This window comes from Parus major, chromosome 3 (assembly GCF_001522545.3).
Source record: "Parus major isolate Abel chromosome 3, Parus_major1.1, whole genome shotgun sequence".
NCBI lineage: Eukaryota > Metazoa > Chordata > Aves > Passeriformes > Paridae > Parus > Parus major.
The window spans coordinates 64261453-64280723 of record NC_031770.1 but is presented as its reverse complement, the minus strand read 5'-3'; the positions used below and the strand labels follow the sequence as shown (position 1 = coordinate 64280723).

General features: G+C 40.1%; 2 protein-coding genes across 2 annotated transcripts in view; one reads left to right on the top strand and one right to left on the bottom strand.

Annotated features, from left to right (window-relative positions):
- Positions 1 to 383: 383 nt before the first annotated feature.
- Positions 384 to 19271, bottom strand: part of MCM9 (minichromosome maintenance 9 homologous recombination repair factor) — a 48691-nt gene continuing 29803 nt past the window's right edge. Inside the window, exons 7-12 of the mRNA XM_015622341.3 lie at positions 14805 to 14979; positions 12341 to 12543; positions 11044 to 11247; positions 9464 to 9546; positions 4769 to 4914; positions 384 to 2584 (exon numbers count right to left, since the gene is read on the bottom strand). Of these exons, the coding sequence (XP_015477827.1) occupies positions 1081 to 2584; positions 4769 to 4914; positions 9464 to 9546; positions 11044 to 11247; positions 12341 to 12543; positions 14805 to 14979 (2315 nt within the window). The 3' untranslated portion in view covers positions 384 to 1080. The remainder of the gene's footprint in view (positions 2585 to 4768; positions 4915 to 9463; positions 9547 to 11043; positions 11248 to 12340; positions 12544 to 14804; positions 14980 to 19271) is intronic.
- ASF1A (anti-silencing function 1A histone chaperone) overlaps positions 17987 to 19271 on the top strand; it is an 11999-nt gene continuing 10714 nt past the window's right edge. Inside the window, exon 1 of the mRNA XM_015622344.2 lies at positions 17987 to 18494. Within this exon, the coding sequence (XP_015477830.1) occupies positions 18386 to 18494 (109 nt within the window). The 5' untranslated portion in view covers positions 17987 to 18385. The remainder of the gene's footprint in view (positions 18495 to 19271) is intronic.

Genomic DNA, 19271 nt, shown 5'->3' with positions numbered 1-19271 from the left:
TACCTTGCTCCTAATAACAAGAATATTCTGTGGAGAATTCAAACACAGAAGAATCATACCAGGCAAGTCACTAGAAGAAAATGAAGACTTACCTTTCTCTGTAAACATGTAATGCATTAGTAGATTAATTTCCCAGTAGGCAAATGAATGACACAACATGCAGCATGCTACAAAGACAAATACATATCAGATGCAGTAAAACTCTAATAATAATTAAAATATCCAAGTAAACATTATCTGACTCACAACCAAGCTACACTACAGAGCCTCTTCACTGTGCTGCTAGGTTTGAAGTGTAGTTTATCTGCCAGGGCTTAATGCCTGCATTAGAGTTACCCTGGTTACTGACAACTCCCATTCAATCACCTGAAAATTGTTGTCTCTGCAGTGGAGAACTGTGTTTATTACAGTTGGGTTTTGATAAAATGACCCACAATACAGACACAGATACCTGAACCAGTGTATTTAAAACTGAAATTAAAAAACAGAAACAAAAAGCTCTTAATCCATGTTTTCAAGATCAGCTGTGTGACAAGGAACACAGAAATCAGAGAAGCAGCAAAATTGTCATGATATTGATGATACAGAAATACCATAGCATGATGATAGATCACAATATTGGTAACTATGCTGAGACAAATAGCACATATATATGAACAAAATACAATGACACAGCTTGAGCACCATCATTTTTATAAAGTGGCACAGTCACTTGGAAGGACAATCTGAATAATGTGTAGTTCTAATTGTTATATGAAATAAAGTCAATTAAGACTGTTCTTCTGCAAGATCACTCACTCTGGACACACAAACATAGCAACACAAGTCTTTAGGGTTCATCAGTTGAACCAAAACACTGAACTGAGATAAACAGTCTTGGGAAGAGTTTTCTAAACTAAAAGCCAAATCAGGCCTGCAGCACATGCAGTCCTTGCTTATGTAAAGTGTACGGACCTTAAGGAAAGTATGTTCACAGGTCCAGGGTGATTCTATGAAATGCTTTGAAAACCATGGATACAAGTGATAGAAGGGTGAAGATTCAGAAGAACTGCATGGTAAGTAATTGGAAGGATATATATGTCACATGCTTGGATTTTTCCTAACCTCTTTATCCCAATCAAAATCTAATGCAGCATCATCCAGCTCTGCTATGGAGAAGAGAGGTGTTTTTGTGACCATGCTGGCTTTACTAGAATTTCCCAATGCAAAACTCTTCCTTTTGCTAGGATTGCTCACGTGCACCTTCAGCGATGGGCTGTGGCTTTCCTTGCTGGTATCATTCTTAATGGCAGGTGAGGTTTCTGATTTTGCCTCAGGACGTGATACAAAGGAGAATTTTGACAGCTTAGTTAATGTACTGGAGCGCACATTCCCTGTGCTTGGACCACCAAGTTTCTCCTCTCCCACCCTCTTCTTCTCAGTGGGTGGAGGTGACACAGCATCAAAACTGACATCAGAGTGTATTGTTGCACTTTCTCTGATTTCTTTCCCTAAGGCCTGATTCTGCTGCTCTTCTTCCTCTTTCTTATCAATTGATCCTTTTTCCAAACTACATTTTCCTAAGTGAGCCAATGTCATCTTGCTTTTCTCAGATGGGCAGCATTCTCCTGGAAGCTGCTCTCCCTGGAGCTGCTCTCCTGGCTTAAAAACAGTTTCACATGGAAAAAGAGAAAATTCTTCATTTGTCTTCTCTGAAGAATGACCAAACTTTGTCCTTGGTCTGAAAGAAAATTTAGCTAGTTTAGCAGCTGGGGGACTTTCACTTTCTTGCTCATGGGAACTTACTACCTTTGTTTCCTTCACTACTTGATCTTTACTTCTTTTTCTTATGGAAACCGATGTACTTTTTGCTGTTACTGATATGCTGTTCTCTTCTAGCACAGAATCTGCATCACTTGAGAGATCTGGCAGGCCAGGGGCAGGTAATACCGAAGGAAGGGCCTTTGCCTCAGGGTCCTGTGTACTTGTAAAGAATCCATATGACTTCTCCCTGTGCAGCCTCTGCCAGCTTCTAGAAGACTGTTGTCTAATAACTGAATCCTGCACACTAACACTTGGTGCTGGGTCTGCAATATTATCTTCTGAAGAACAGTTGTGCTCTTCAGCCCTTTTCCTCCTTAATTTGGAAACTCTGTCCTTTTGTTTCAGAGAAGCATGCATATCCACAGCTGCTAGTGACTCTCTTATGCCATTTTGCTTCCTTGGATTTGAAGCAGATCTTTCTTCAGCACTTGAAGTTTTTGAAGCTGAACTATTTGGAGATATCTTGGGCACTGGAGACTTCCTCTGAGAATTTTCTTCAGCATCAATGCTGCTCTCTTCTATGCTGTCAAACCATGCCATACTGTTTGTATTTTTGTTATTACCACATGCTGGGTTGCACAAGAGTTCTAGATGAATATTCCCTTCACAGCTGCCTTCAAGCAAAGGTGTCTGTGGCCCAGAGTTATCCTCTTCTTGATTTGAAAATTCTGACTGAGACGTTTGCTTTAACTGCCCAAATGCACCCTCATTCAAGCACCTTGTGGTAGTACTGAAATTTGTTTCTTCAGGCTGCTGCTGGCATGAATTCTCCTTTTGCAATCTATACAATGAAAAAAAAAAAAATTAAACAAAAGTAAATGAATTTTCTTCCTTTTTATTTCTTCATAATATGCATGACTGGTGGAAAGCTACAAATAATGTAGGTCACAAAAATTTATTATTAAGTTTCACATACAGCTCAGAAAGCTGGTGTTAATAGTCTGTGATCTTTTAGCACCTTTGACAGTAAGTGGCAGAATTTAGTGTCCCAAATACAAGACAGGCAGATGGACAGAGAAAGAAACCACCTAAATTGCATTTCCTTGAGAAACCGAACAGAAAAAAATTAAAAAAAAAATAAACAGCTTTGCACTACTTACAATTATTGCTAGAGTACCTTACAGATTTTACTTATTTTGTAAATCTATCTTCTAGAACAGGAACCTAATTAAATCTTTTCCTGAGTCACGTAAAGTCTCAAGTGAGTTACTGGAATTTAATACCTAGGTATTACTTGGAATAGTGCTTGTTTTGGAGTTTCTCTCATAATCACTATATACACAACATGTCAAAAATGTGATGGAATGAAAGCATCTCAAATCCCTTATAAAACTTAATTATCACTGTCTGTGGCTATCATTATTATCAGGCCTGCCAAAACGACAGAGGTGTTTGAGTGAGGGTTCCCTCCAATCTAGGAATAACTGATGTTCTATCTATTGTACCCAAACACATATTTTCCAAGGCAGACAGCATTTTGTTTTTTGCTAAACAGTGATACAAACCCTGACTGAAAAGGAACCACCTTCCATCCCAAAAGTGACTGCATTCATCTAGAAGAAATTATTTTTATGCATTATAAACAGTTTCTCTGCTCTGGGAGAGATATAACACTTTATAGACATGAACAGGCATGCTTAGAATAATTACTATAATTGTTTACTAACATGTTTAGTCTTAACTTTTTAATGGAAGGTGGCAAAAATTATATGACTCATCAAGAAGGGATGAGATATATGATACATGCTTGTTTTATTGAAATATAGTTTAGGGAGTATACATGGAACAAGTCTTCTAATACAGAAAGGGCTGTTTTAAAGAGGACATTCATTTAGTATTCCCTCAGCTGCTTAAGAGAGGAAAGAAGAAACAAGCTTAATTTGCAGCAGAGGCCACTTGGTGGGATATTAGGAAAACCTTTATGAGCACTGGGTGGAGCAATCATGGCACAGACTACATAATGGCAACAGAAAATCCTCATTATTAGAAGGCTTCAGAGCAGATAATGCGAGCTCCTGACAGGAAGGTCAAACACAGACTTGATCCTCTCTTTGTATTTGATCTCCTATCCCATCCTACATTTCTATGACCCTATGAATTACCTCTGTTTTAAAACTAGCTTTTGTCTGTCTGTTGAAGGTATCTCACTTTCATCTGTTCTGTTGACTCTGTGGTCATTAACACATCATTACTGTAAGTTACAAAATAAGTCTCAAAAATATTCAAAGGAAAATTGAATTTTTCCAGCTGTTTCCATTAATTTCAATGTTAATCTTTTATCTTCCTTTAACAGTAAGAAAAAACAAGATTCTTTAAAGCCTAATATTTCAGGAAAAATATGTGTTTTGGTTTTTTTAATTTTCTTTCCTTCCAATTCTAGGGTTTTTCTCTCAGGTTCAGTGCATTGAAAGTTTTCTATTAGGAACAACAAATAAGTTTCCCAAAGATTATTGCAGTGAGCTGAAAACTAGAGATGCGACAGTGAAAATTCCAGCATGTAAAAAAGAAAAATCATCCAAAAGAATAGAACAGAACTCTGATTCAGGCTTACATTTTCCATTAACAAAAAGGGAAGGATCTGACAAGCCAAATGCAAAAGGTGGCTTAAAAAATCACGAAGCAGATCTGCTGTATTTTACCAAACAAGTAGCAAAAGTTATATAAAATTATTTGCTCAGCTACAAAATCTAGCATTTTGACTCGAAGAAGCACTTTTGAAACTTATCTGAGCATAATACTGAGATATGAGTTGGGAACTCATTAAAATATCTGTAAATTCTATCACCCAGAGGCAGAAATGATCTTGTGATGATCTCAGAGTGCTACTTTAAAACAATCTCTCTGATTACCCATGTCCTCTAAAGGAGTCCCTTCCCAATGTCAGACTATTTTTAGACCCTCTCCAGATATTATTGTGAAACAAATTCTCTTTCCCTTCTGAATTTGTTATTTTGTGTATTATAACCTGTCAAGTCTTTGTAGCTCTTTGTGCAGAAGATCTTTCAGCTCCAGCCGCTCCAGTATGATTTCGCACTGTGTTCGGTATTGCTCCATTGGATTTTCTGGAAATGAGGTGTGTAAGGCATTGATGCCTCCAAGAAGTGCACCCCCCTAAGGCACCAAGGAGATTAAAAAAAAAAATAAATAAAAAAATAGGAAACTACTTTTATTATTAAGCACCAAATTTAAACAACAGAGACTATGTTATCTGAAATTCTCCCTTAGGTATTTTAAAGCTTAAGATAGCAAATATTTGCTAACTGTCTCCACACAAAAATCCTATTAGATCTGCTCACACTGTCAAAATTGCTCATAAACATAAAGCAATTACATGATCAAGCCTGCAGTTTACTCATACTTGTTTATTTTTATTGACACATGGACTGGGAAATCCACCTAAAGCTTGAGAACATCATGACTGAAAATTAAAATTAAGAATGAAGATATTTTCCAAATACCTTGCCTGTGTGAGGAACTTTTTAACATAAGAAGTCCTGACTGCTAGAAGCTGTCATTAGCTTTGCCTAATTTCTTAAAGAAAAGACCTGGATATTAAGACTTGACAACACAGGGTAAATTATTGGGCAGAAATATTTCTGAATAGCACTCTAAGAGTAACTTATTATTTGTGAATATTCCAGTGAATTGTAAGTGATTTTTATCTGGGACAATTTTTGCTGTGCCTTATAAAAATGAAGTAGCTTTTAATCGCAACAGAGCATCTGCACAGTGATTTGTTTCACAACAAATAATCTAGAATAGCTCTGTATTTAATTGCACTTTGGAAAAAAACACCTCACACCACAAACCCTCTATTTTGCCACAGATTATTTAGCATTTACCATTCCTGTCTAATTTATAAAGTTCAATACAACTGATTTACAAGATGTTTATCAAGTGCCATGGGCACAATAGCAAAAGTCACTGAAGTCTCTAGATCCAGAAACTGGTACCTATGGCATCACATGGATTACACATATTCAATTGTGATAGTTTCTGGTTCTCCCATTTTGCAATGTTAAAATATTATATTAAAAAGATTACATTTTGCTCTGTAAGCAAACATTGCTCTGTGGCTCTCTAAAACTACAACATTAAGTTTGTCCACGCAACCTTTGATGCATTCCATTGAAGTTACCACTTGGGGGTGTTTTCACCCCCCACTTCAGAAACATGATAGATCTGTTCCACACAGAAGCACCAGTCTCTTGGCATGGAAAGGGCTCCAGCAGAACCCCTCTGCTGTATTTTTTCAGGAACTGGAAGGTTCATAGGCAATGAGGCAGGGACTCAGCCTCTTGGTTAGAACAATTAAAAGCAGAACAAGGATGACCAGATTACATCTCAGATGTCATGTTTGAGTTCTCATGATTCAGAAAGAGCCAGCCAAGAAAAGGATGAAAATAAATCTCTAAGTGGGATCCTGCTGTGGTGTGTGCACAGAAGGAAATTGCAAACAACAGGAAATGTGCTCAAACGCTCAAAGTGCTACTACTCTGAAATAGAGGTCCCAGCCATCTGTCTCTTGGAGGTCTGATCTAGTAGACAATTGCTTCTGGACTGATACAAAATTCAGCTCCAGATCAGAGGAGTAGCACCATCCCATTACTTTGCAAGGACTGCATGAAGATAGGTGAATTGGTATTTCTGAAATATTCAAGGCCACTGGAGATGAATTCCAAAGAAAAATACATTAAGAAATTGAGAATATTACTTTTAGAACAGCAGGTAATATACAAAATAGTGAGCAAAACACTGACAAAAGATAACTGCTTTTCGACTGAGTACTGTCAACCTGTGACCTAAGGGCCAAGTGGAAAAAAAGAGGACTATGTGGTTATATATCATGAGATATGCAGCCATGGGCTACTGCCCTCACTGTCCTTTACTTGGCCATCACAAGGAACTTCTTTTAAATACTGTGTGTGTATGTGAAATTCTAAGTGAATTTAAGATACCTGTGAAGTTTCATTCCTGTGCTGGTGCTCATGTCTCTGAGACCTTGCCCCTCTGAGATTCTGAGATATCTTTTTGAGTAGAGGAAGGAAACCGTATTACAAAACCACTGCATACTGATGGCAGAGGATTTAAAACAGAGAAAGACAGTATTATAGGGAAAGTTAGTGGACAGGAAAGGTGTAAAATGCCTATGGATGGAAAGACAAATTATAAAAAGGAGTAAAAAGAGGGGGATTGGAAAGAGAGTAAAACAAGGATGGAAACATGACCAAGAGGAGGACGATAATGCTAGCAAGAGAAAATGAGGCAAAGATAAGATCAAGCCAGGGGGTTTGGAAAATGCTCACAAAACAAAATTGGAAAGAGAAATATAAGGGTGAATTAGAGGACGAAACAAAACAAAAAACTCCAGTGAAGTAGATTGATGATGAAAATGTGATAGTCTTCCTTCCCAAGACAGCTCACAAGATATACCCATCACAGAAAAACTGTGAACTTTAATTTTGTATTGGCAAGAACAGAACTTACTGTAGAAGTAGCAAAGACAGTGTCAAAGAGGGAGTTTGCTGAGCTAAAAGGTGACAGAATGATAGTGGCACATCCTCATTTACAACCTCATTCTAGAGACTGACAATTAGGCAGGAAACACAGGATGTATCTGTACAAAATGTGGTGGGTTTTTTCCTAGAGAAGGAATCTGTTTCTGAAAATAAACTTTGCTATTTCTATCTTTTTTAATAAAACAAATAAACACCTTCCTTCAAAAAGAAACTACTTCAGTGATTATTCATACTTTCCAGGAGGAAAGTAAAATCTGACCTTAAATAGCAATCTCAAATTTGCATTTTCCTAGCAAAAATGAACACGTTTTCCTACTTGCTCATAAGAAGCAAAGGGTGGAGCAAAGAGTAAGCACACCAAGTACTCCCAGGTAATTTTCTGCAGTTCAGGGAAATTTCTCACTGACTCTTATTAGACAAAAAATTTGTTAAACAATGTAGTGGGTTGACCCTGGCCATGTCAACCTGCAGCCCTTGAGGGCAGTGACTCACAGTGACTAACAGTGACTCACAGTTAAAACAATTCTTTTACATTTACTTGTGCTGATCAGGTACAGACACAGGGGACAGTATACATTCATTATTATTATATACATGTTTTTCACTTTTTGATCTGTTACAAAAAAAATAAAATTAATATTTCAGAGTTCTTATATTTAAAATCATATAAATTTGAAACTACTGTCCCATCAATTTTCTATCAAGTTAATTACAGGTTTAATTACAGCTAATGAAGACTAACATGGTATCTTCTGCAATTTCAACAGCTTCATATTTTAACTTTGATGTAGTGCTGTCATTGAAAAGCTGAGCTCTTCAAAACAGTGCAGGATGAATTGCAGCAGACAGCGAAATAATCTTTTCCTACTTAATAAGGTCGAGCCCTGTAGTATTTTTGAGATAAATTCCATTTGCAACGTTGTGCAGAGGATTATCTGTGGCACAAACTGCAATTAGTCTCTCAACCCTCACTGAAAGAACAAGGGAGATCACAAGTGCATACCTGCCTTTTGTGACTTTGTGCATATATGCTGAAGAGCTTTGTCTCCAAAAGAAAGGAGTGCATCTACTTCCACAAAGGTCTTTGAGGCCCACTGAACTAATAGGTGCTCTGTAAAACTGTTTTCATTTGAAAATACTCAAATCAACTTATACAGGGACATAGGAAATGCCATTTAGAATCAGGCCAGTTAGCTGAGTAGCAGAGCACACCATCACTGACAGGGCCAAATCCAAACATTTCAGATGTGCTAAAAACCACCATGCATAAAACTTCGTATAATCTGCTTATAGTATTTTTTTCCTGCTCCAAAGCATGAAGATTCATTTATCTTAAAAATATTCTGCCTGAAGTAATAGTGTCTATATTATTTTCTATATTTCCACTAAAAAAACCCCTTCTATCAGATTCATGTTTCTTTTCCTAATTCTAAATGTGCTGCTTTTTCAACATCCTAATAATAATATTACAGTAAACTGAAATCTAACTTTTCACATTTTTTCAATGCCCTTTTGCATAGAAACATTACATAAATCCATGTGATAATTGGAATGCATGATTTTCAGTCCAATCAAAGTTTTGGAATTACAAGGTTTCTAAGAAAAAAATTTGTCTTCTAAATGTTCTGAGTTTTACTGTTACTACCAACATAGTTTAAAATTATTTAATGGCAAAATAAATTGTAGGTCTAGGAAACTGTTTGACCTTGCTCCAAAGAATGATTTGGTTTTCTCATACCTAATTAATGAATGACTATATAACATCATAGAAGAAAAACCTGTCAGAGGCTATTAAACACAGTGATATACACTGATATATACAATTTCTGCCTCAAAAAAAGTCTCTAAAATGTAGACTAGCAAAAGCCAACAGTATGCCAAAACTTTACTTAGACTGCAAAGTCTATGAAAAAAGGTAGCAGGCTTTTATCCTAATCCAGATTTTTCAGTATAACCTCTGTTTAAGGATTTTAACAATCAAAATGGACTAAAAAAGACTTCTCAAGGTCTCTGATTGCCTACTTTGCATGAATCAATAAAATCCTTTCCAAAGAGAAGGGAGCTGGCACATGTCTACATGTAAAACTGAATCCCTTAAATGTGGTATTGCAGCAAATGGCAATGTCTGCAAGAAACCTTACCTGCATAGAAGATTCCATCACTGATACTACAGTTACAGCATCTTCCAAAGTCACAGTATCCCTAAACATCAACCGGGCATGAGCTATCAAAAATAAATGGGTGCAAGTGTTACTAAAGTAAAAAAAAAAAATTTTTTTCTTTTTTACTAGAAGAAACAACATATTTCTTCAAATTTCTTCAGCCCTCAAACAGCACTGGCATAACTTAAAAATAAATACATATATTTTAAATAAATACAGTAATTTTAATTTTAATGTCAATTTCAACAGAAACTGGAAGGATTAGTTTTTTTAGAACAATAGGGTGTAATATTCAAATTGCAGTTACAGTGACAGAATAAAGATTAAAATTCTGCAGTTAAAAAATGTAAAGTGCTGGATATCACAACAAAGAGTGTGGTATAAAACATCCTTATCTACATAGAAACATCATCATAGAGTAAAAAATAAAGTCTAATTTTCATCACAGGTCAGAAAAAGATTTGTTCCTCTATCTGATCTGTGTCAGAGATTTGGTATTATTTAAAATGCTTTTCTCTACAATAGCTTTATTTTTTTCTTCCTTCTCTTTCTTCAATTAGCAAAATAAAAGTGACTTTTGTAAACAGATATAATGCAAATAATTTGCCACATGAAGCTTTTTTCCTAATTGGCCATGGAAGCACACTCAGTTCTTATTCAGCAATAGAAAGACAGGTTAGTTAATACCATCTAAATAATACTTTGAGAAAACAAAATCCTGCTAAAAGCCTCAATCTCATGAATTGATAAGAAGGAAAAAAGCACTGAATGGGAAAATTACATGTGAATCTTGAAAAGTTAAGAATGTCTTTCACTTAAACAGAAAATTTTCTGTTTCCCTCAAAATAGAGAACAAAACATACACATCTGAAGTAGGAGGTACTACACTGCCATTTATACTTGCTATACAAAATACAGTACATTCTTTTAAGTTTATCCTGAAAATATTTGATATGCCTTTTTATAAAATAAAACTATGTTAAGATCAAAACATAATGCTTCCTTTGCATTCTCTCTTATAAATGAAATATGACTTGAACTCAGAGTTGGAAATTTTGAAGTTGTATGGCAAAATATGGGCTTGATTACTAATACTGCAGGAAACAAAAAAGATGTTATCTTTTATGTGATATTAATTTTAGGATTATTAATACTTAAGGAAAAAATATGCTTATTTTGTTATATTAATTTCAGGGTAGAAGCAAATATTTGACTTAAATGGAGCCAAGTAAATCCTGAGATTGCCTTTCATTAAGACACATAATTTCTGAGATTTTTCTCTTGAATGTAACTTTTTCCACAGATTTTAATATTTATTATATAAGTGAGAATGTCAAAATTAAAACTGGTTTTGATAGCCTAAATGTTAACACCCTTTCTCAGACTCAAAATCTACAACCCTGAGGCTCTTTAGGTGAGAAGGATACAACAGTACAAGAATCGCCTATCCCTACCTCCACAGAAAAGCAGCTACTCTACTTACTGGCAATAATTATATTGTTCTATTCATTTCATTAAGGTTAATTGTTAGCCTAAAAATAAAAATACCAGGGCCTTACCTTCTGCAAGGCGTATCAGACTCTCTAACAGGCGGATAGTGGTGCGGGCAGCATTCCTGCAGTCACTCTGACGCTGCATTTGATAGTAGCGAACAAGGATCAGGTTGCTCTCATCAGACAATTTTGGCTGTATGCTTTTTATAAGGCAGAAGTAGGTCTTCATCCTTTCCATGCTCCAGAGCTTTTCTGATTTGCTTGGGCAGCCTGCATTACAACACCCTTGTCAGTAATTCTACAACAACAGACATCAAGCTTCTTCCTAAAATCTCCTGTTAAACAGACAGGTGACTATCAAAAACACATTACTGTACTTCTGGGGCATACTGGCTGTCTGTACACTACTCCTCAAGGACTTGGTCTAATTCCAGTGCAGAATTTTACACACCATCCGATCCCTTCCATATCAAAACCCACAGTAAAACCTCCAATAAGTTCTATAGAACTGCTGTCAGCCTCACTGCCCACCAGATGGTACAGGCAGTGCCAAGTGCTTTTGGAATTTTAAAATGGAAGATGCTACATGAGTGTATGCACCTCCTCTGGCTGTTTACCTACTCTGTTGGAGCCAACAGCTACCTGCCATATTCTGAACACTTTTTGTAGGGAAATATTTTGGAAAGGGAAGGAAGCTAGCTGAAGCTTCCTCTAACCATTTCTTCTGTAAAGGGGATCAAAGCCATGCTCCTTAATGTGGATGGGGAAGAGGCTGGTCAAAATCAAATCACACTGACTTCCTTCATTCCAGAACACAAAGCTCCACATGGGGAATGCTACTGCTCATTCTTTGAGCACCACAGCACATGCATCTCTGATCTGTTCTGCCTGGATTAAGTTGCAATACAATTGCAAGGCATATAGAATCTGCAGATTAAATACTGTAAAGGTGTGAGACGGAAACAATCCACTTACTGAGCAGCCTGGGCTGAAATCTCTTATAAATTATCCCAGAGTAAAAGTAAAGTGTTCTCAGCTCACTCCTCTTAATTAATTAGTGATCTCTATCTTACTCCTACTTGAAGAACAATCATACTGCAGAAAACCACCATGACAGAAATGTAAACACTGATTAATTTGAAAGATTCAAGAATAACAAACTAAAATACGAAGGAAAATAAATTTTAAAAAACCAACAAAAAAATCCCAAACAAGCAACAAAACTAGAAACCAACCAGCCAAAAAAACAAAAAACAAACAACCCCTCCACAAAAAAACCCAACCAAACAAAAAAAAACCCAACCCCCAAAAGACCCCCCCCAACCCAACAGAACATCTTATGATTTAAAAACACTATTCTTACCTTTATTTTGCAAGATGAAGGATGAAATTATGTGGTCCCATTCCTCATTCTTAGTATCTAACAATACTAAGACCAGGTCAAATCTGCTCAACAGGGGACTGCCAAGAGCAATGTTGACAGAGACAGACTCATTGGGGTCATAATGGCCTTTAGGGTTTGTTGCTGCCAGGATAGTTGTCCTTGTGCTAAGCTTGCACACCAAGCTAGAGAAAGGTATGGTGAACATTATGGTTGAATTAAATTAGGTAGGGAAAAGGATTACAAAGTGTTTAAAAACTTTTGTGATTTTATCCTGTAAAGAGAACATCTTATCTTGAAAGGCCATAAGAGCTAAATAACGTACATAATTGTTATATTAATATTTATTATACATACAGCATTTTTCAGTCAGAGAATAGCAACTAGACAGACAGTGATCTGGATACCAAAAGTCACCAACCAACACTGTCACAAATAATCTCTATATACAGCTAGATCCTTAAATAGTGAGAACCAACATTACTTTTCAGAAATATAGATTACACTTTGCTAGATGGGTTTGTACAATATACAAACACTTCTGAAAGCTAGAAAGCAGCACTTTTACTTAATTCACCTTTCAAGAAAGCAAAATAAAATGTGACATAAATGTATGTTTTATTCCTGTGCATAAACATGAATATAAACCCAAGTTAACAGTGATGGCAGCCATACCAACTGAAACAGCCATTTTCCTCTCTTAACCACGATGTCCTGCCATGTGCTTGTAGATATGGGGAGAGATTATTTTTACTCTAGTAGTCCAAATGCACTACTTTTGGTTAAGGCAGCAACAGAAGCATTCTAACTTTGGTTTGTCACTGAGCTATTTCTAGTCAGCTCCTGAGTAACTGCTGCCTCACGTCCAAAGTTCTTCTGTAACTGAGAGGAAGGACCACAGATCTTCCACTAGCTTATACCCTACAAAAAAAAACCTTTTTCTACCATGCACCAAAATAAGACCTAAATTAACAGGGTGCTTAACCTGTGTGTGCTGTTATTACTCAAAAAATCCTCATTATATGTAGTCCTTAAAAGTGAGCGACTGGGCATATATGTGCAAGTTAGCAAACCGTGTTTGGGTCTATCAAATCCAAACAACTGCAACACGGAACTCAGCTGAAATATGCCCCTGTCTTACCAAGGAGACAGGACCATATTGATTCCAAGCATTTGTGCCCAGCTGGCAAAGGCTGGTAACTACCCAGGTGAGAGCAATGTGACCCTGAGATTAGCTCAGTTGCTAACAGCATGGTGCTAAAAACATCAAAGTTGTGAGTTTAATGCCCATATAGACCATCCACTTAAGAACTGGATTTGACAATCCTTGTGGATTCCTTTCAACTCAGAATGTTCTGTGATTATTTGTCTGCTGTCTGATGAAGAGGATGGAGCTGCTCAGAATAAGGGAAGGACACTATCAGTTAGAGGAGCCAAGATGTGACTGTAGCAAGAGCTGAGTGGAAGGTGACAAGAAGGAATGTGGAAAGGGTGAAGCCTTCAGAGTAGCAGAGATTTCAGAAATACCAGCCAGGAAATAATTTAGGCCTGAATAAGAGCTGCATATGACAGACAAATTAAAACATGAGCTCAAAGACCCAAGTGGTGGGCAGGGGTAGTGGGGAGGGATAGCAGATTTGAACACACATTACTTTTCAAAAATAAAGGAAGGAACTTCAAGTAAGCAGTTTATATTTTTGCCACACACAACATATAAAATTCAGTAGCCTGGAAATCTTTTGGAAAATACAGCAGCCTGGAAATCCCTTGATCTGCTTTGGTTACCAAGCAATATTACTGGATTTTACAGGACAAGAGGACATAGTCTCATGCTGTGCCAGGAGAGGTTCAGGTTGGACATCAGGAAGAATTTCTTCACTGAAAGTTTGGTCAGGCATTGGAACAGGCTGCCCAGGGAGGTGGTGGAGTCACCATCCCTGAAAGTATTCAGGAATTGACTGGACATGGCACTTTGTGCCATGGTCTAGTTGACAAGGCAGTGATCAATCATAAGCTGGGCTTGATGATCTCTGAGGTCTTTTCCAAACTTAATAATCCTGTGATTTTGGAAAAATGAAGTCCCACTTTCTGAGTTGCAACAAAAAAAGTCACAAAGCTCCTCATTCCACATAGGTGGAATTCCAATAGGATTATTAAAACCACTTGCAGCAAAGGACAAGAAAAAGGGTGCCAAGTCTTTGTAGAAGTGCCCTGGCCTATAGTAGTAGATTGAAAACGCAGCAGTGATGAGGGTATGTATTTATTCTGATTGCTTGCAGCCTCTGGCCTCTGAAACGCTGACTCATTTAGTTTAGGAATATTGTTGACAACAAAACTATTACACACAATGAAGAAAACAGGTATGTTTAATCAGCATCCCTCCAACACGTAAGTAAAAGATAAAAATCTCATGCTGTTTTCTTGTATATGCTAACATGCCACTTACCCTGCCTTTGCAACACTGATGGTTTGTTGTTCCATTGCCTCGTGGATACTGGTTCTGTCATGTTCTTTGATACTATTGAACTCATCAATGCAACACAGACCTCCATCTGCAAGCACCAGTGCTCCAGCTTCCAAATTCCACTCCCCAAATTCCTTCACAGCAGTCACAGTCAAACCTGAAGAATCAAGTACTTGAGTCAGTCTCTTCTTTAAAATGCAGGAGTAAACTTGAGTGAAAGAAAGGGACCCAGCAGTGGCTTGGGCCATGGACAGAGGGCAAACCATCAAGGAAACTCCATCATGTGCTTCTACCATGCAAGTTAACTCACTTTACAGCTACCAGCAAGCAATCCCACTAGTGTTGAGGTAGGTTAGCCTGGAGCTGTGGGTTTGATTCTGTTAAGCTTCCCATACCTGGATTGTGACTTATTTTAGAACTTTGTTAAATGAACAAAAGGGATTAGGGTACAAAGACTACATCTGGCAGATCATACTGCAAACTGGAGCAAAGGCAAAGACTGCAAAATTATGGAACAGATACATTCAGGTCCTCCTCTTCATCAGCTACTAAGACAGAAATTTTGGAGCTGTAAAGCAAAGTTTGGAAAAAAAAAAAAAATTAATTGTAATTTAACTCATGGCCCCAGAAAGTGGAGTCAAATTCTTCCTTTAAATTAAGGAAATTAAATTTCTGTAAGAGTTTTTGGTTTCCTCTACGCATTAAACAAAAATGAAAACCCAAAAATGACCAAGGATGAAATGGGGGAAGAAATAATAATAAAAAAAGTTTTCCAGTAAATCTACATGATTCAACACTGGGTGGATGGCAAGTCAAAACCCCTGCACAACTGCGGAAATCGTCACTCATTAGCAAGTATGTGCAGCTCCCTCCAATCCTTCTATTCCCTATTTCCCAGCTTCTTCTCTATCTTTAGCCCTTCGTTTTCACTCCAGTGTTCAGCTCAAAATATCCTAGTAGTTGACAAGCTGCAATCAGCCTAAAATCCCCTGGAATTCTATGACAAAACCTGCACAAGAATTCCCCCTGCCTCACCATTTGGTTCAAAGCTGCAAAGACTTTTTCATCACTGCACAGCCCACCACGGCACCTATTTGATTGCAAATGACCAGCAAAAAATTACTGGAATTAAATGTTTTCTGATAACATAATACATACTTCAACTTGTAGTAAGGAATCTTCACCATGTCCAATCTTGCTTGGTTTTCCTGCACTCTGTGCCGAACATGGGCAATCAATCATACAGCAGGAATTACAGAAACACAGAGTACTAGGCAGTACCCTGGCTCGGCTTATTTCAGAATATTCTGTGGTGAGGGAACACAACTCGCAACCCTGGAGCCATGGGCACTTTCTGCTCGCCCCCCAGAGCCGTGAGGGACGCCACTGTCACCGTAGCGCGGTGTCACCCTGCTCGGCACTGTCCCCTGTGCATGGCGGCCGGGAGATGGCCTCTGCTGCAGGCTCCTGCCCCCACACAAGATGGCTTCCCCTGCTGCACACAGGGCCTTTCCACCGGCAATGCTGCTGCACGAGCACCATGTCCCGCCTCGTAGCTCTTCAGAGTACCCAAGCCTCCCACAAATAGAGGAAGGGGATGGCTTCCTGACAGCCCGGCTGTGTGACAGGTACGCTCGGTTCCCTGCACAGCCCCTCCTGGGTGGCCTCTCCAGCGGCAGCACTCGGGGCCGTGCGGACAGCCCGTGCCACCCAGCAAAGCCGGTTTGCTCAGGGGGCTCCCCAGCCAGCACAGGTGGGACACAGCAAGGTGCTGTATCCCGGCACAGACATCCCGTGCCATCGGCCAAGAGGTCGCTGCCGTGGGCTGCAGGCTTGGGCTCATGAGCCTGGCACCAGTGCCCAGCCCCACTGCACTGAGCTGGGGGTGCTGCTGGCATCCGGGACCCCACCAGCACCCAGCACAATCAGCACAGAAAGAGGGAAATAAACCCACCAAACAAAGCATAACAAAAACCCAAAGAGCTGAAAGGGCCCTAAACTGAAAGCGTCCCTTGGCAGAGGGTGGAACCCCACAGGCAAGATGGTTTAGCCTATAAGTGAAATCACTGTTTTCATTCTTCTTAGGGGATGCTGAAAGCTTAATGCACCTTCCTGCTAGATTTGATTAGTTTTGTGCCTTCAGAGAGCAAAAGTGCTTATTCTATAGAGAGGTGCTGGGAACCATTTAATCAGGAGTGCTGAACTAAGAGTAGTTTTTCACCCTTCCCAAGCAGCCAGCACGGCAGTTGCTGCTTATACAATAGTGTACAATCTTAGCATATAAAAAAAACACCACTTAGGACTCTAACACTTCTGAATCTTCCCTTTTATAAATAAGGTTAAATAAAACTTTAAAATGAGCTCTGGTTGCAAGCAGTTTTTTGTCTTGTTGAAATACAATGCTTTAACTTTTTGCCTGAAGTGAATGGATGAAAAGATAGTTTTGTCTCTGTTCTACCCATTGTTCTAATTTAGTTTATGATATTTTGCCCTGCTATTTTTTCAGCCTCGATTTTCATCTTAGAGCACTTTCCAAGCTGGATGTGGTCTTACATTGTTTACAACTTGCAGCGGATGAACATTTTGAAAGGAAATGAATTTCTTCTTCAGCTCATATGCTTCACAACTTAAAATATAATACACTGACAAAAAAAAGCATCTCCTATATATGAATCTAAACCTTATCAGTTTTTATAAAAGTTATTGTGGTAGGCAGGATAAACACAGTCCCATAAGCTATATGCCAGCAATTGAAATAAAGTCACATCTTAGGTTTTACTTTTTCTTTTAAATATAATCATTGCAATGCAAGGCAACTGCTTTTGAACTAACCTACAGTCCCTCTTGGTCGTGAATGGAGATCTGACTAGCTGTGAGGTAAGATCTTTACTTCTGATTTTCCCCTCGCCTGAATTTTAATCTTTTTAATGCATGCAGAAAAATAAAATTAAAAAAAAAAAAAAAAAAAAAAAAAAAAAAAAAAAAAAAAAAAAAAAGAAAAGGAAGAAAAGAAGGCTATTGATAAGCTCTCAGTCCTGTTCCTAGAAATCAGAGACGCAGATGTTCCACGGCTCCCTCAAGCTCGCCTGGATCGTCTCCCGCCTTGGCCCCGCCCCTGGCCCCGCCCCCGATCGGCCCCGCCCCTCGGCGCGTTGGCGGTTGCCGGCGGCCGTTGCCGGCGCGCGCCGGGCGGGGGCGCTGCGGCGGGGGCGGTGCGGGGCGGGCGCGCGCGGAGGCCGCTCTGGCCGGCGCTCGGTGCCCGCCGTGCCCGCGGAGGGAGGGCCCTCGCCCGGCGAGTGGCCAATCCGGGCGGGCGCTGGCGGCGAGCAGGGGCAGAATGGGCTGTAGTTGAGCGAAATAGGGAAAGCGGCGAACAGTGTGGAGCGTTCCCGGTGTAAATAAAAGGGGGGGGCGAAAAAAAAAAAAAGTTTGTGGAAGTCGCCGCCCTGCAGCCTCGCTCGGGCAGCGGCGCGGGGGCTTGTGCGGTGCGGGAGCCCGGCACGGAGGACTTTAGTGCGCGGCGTTAACACGCTCTGCCTATTGTTTGTGTTTTTTTCCAAAATATGGCAAAGGTTCAGGTGAACAATGTAGTGGTGTTGGATAATCCTTCTCCTTTCTACAATCCTTTCCAGTTCGAAATCACATTCGAGTGCATAGAGGACCTGTCTGAAGGTGAGTAGAATTTTTCTCCCCGATACGGATTTTGCAACCCCGGGCTCTGAGCTCGGGGCATTGAAGGCTTAAACTTTGCACAGGCCTGCGCCTACAATTTAACAGTCTCTCCACCTCGGCCGCATCGCCGTGCCGAGCCGAGGGGATGTGCCGGCCGGGCGAGGGGATGTGCCGCTCCCGCCGAACCCGAAGCCGGGGAAAGTTGGCGGCGTCCGCCCGCTCTGGGCGCCGAGCCGGGCCCGCCGCCTCTCCCCGCCATCGGCGAGGCGGCGAGCTGCCGCAAGTTGCGAGGAACTTGTTAGAGTGGAGGTAGCCATGTTGCCAGCTTTGTGTGTGCGTGGGGGGAGCGAGCGGGAGAGAGGAGGGTTGAACCGGGCTCGGCGGCCGCGCATCCCCGCGGGCACACGGGATGCTGCGCGTGTAGCGCGGCCGGTACTCGGAGCGCGGAAAACGCTCCGCGGGGATGCGTTTCGCTGGCCTCGTGCTCCATTTTAATACTATTAACAAAAAAAAAAAAAAAAAATTTAAAAAAATTTAAAATCACGGTGGGAGGCAGGGGCGGGCTGGCTGGCCCCGCGTGCTGGCAGTAGGCGGCTGCGGTAGGTGCGCGGGGCCGGGGGCACAGCTTGGAGGGGAGCGCTGGCTGCGGGAGCCCCGCTGGGGGGGAGGGGGCAGCCTGCCTGCCACTATTTTTGGAAGTCACTCGAAAGTTACCGGCAGCCACCAGCGGGTGGGGGGCGGCCCCAGCCTTGCCACAGCACGGGGACCCCCGTCCTG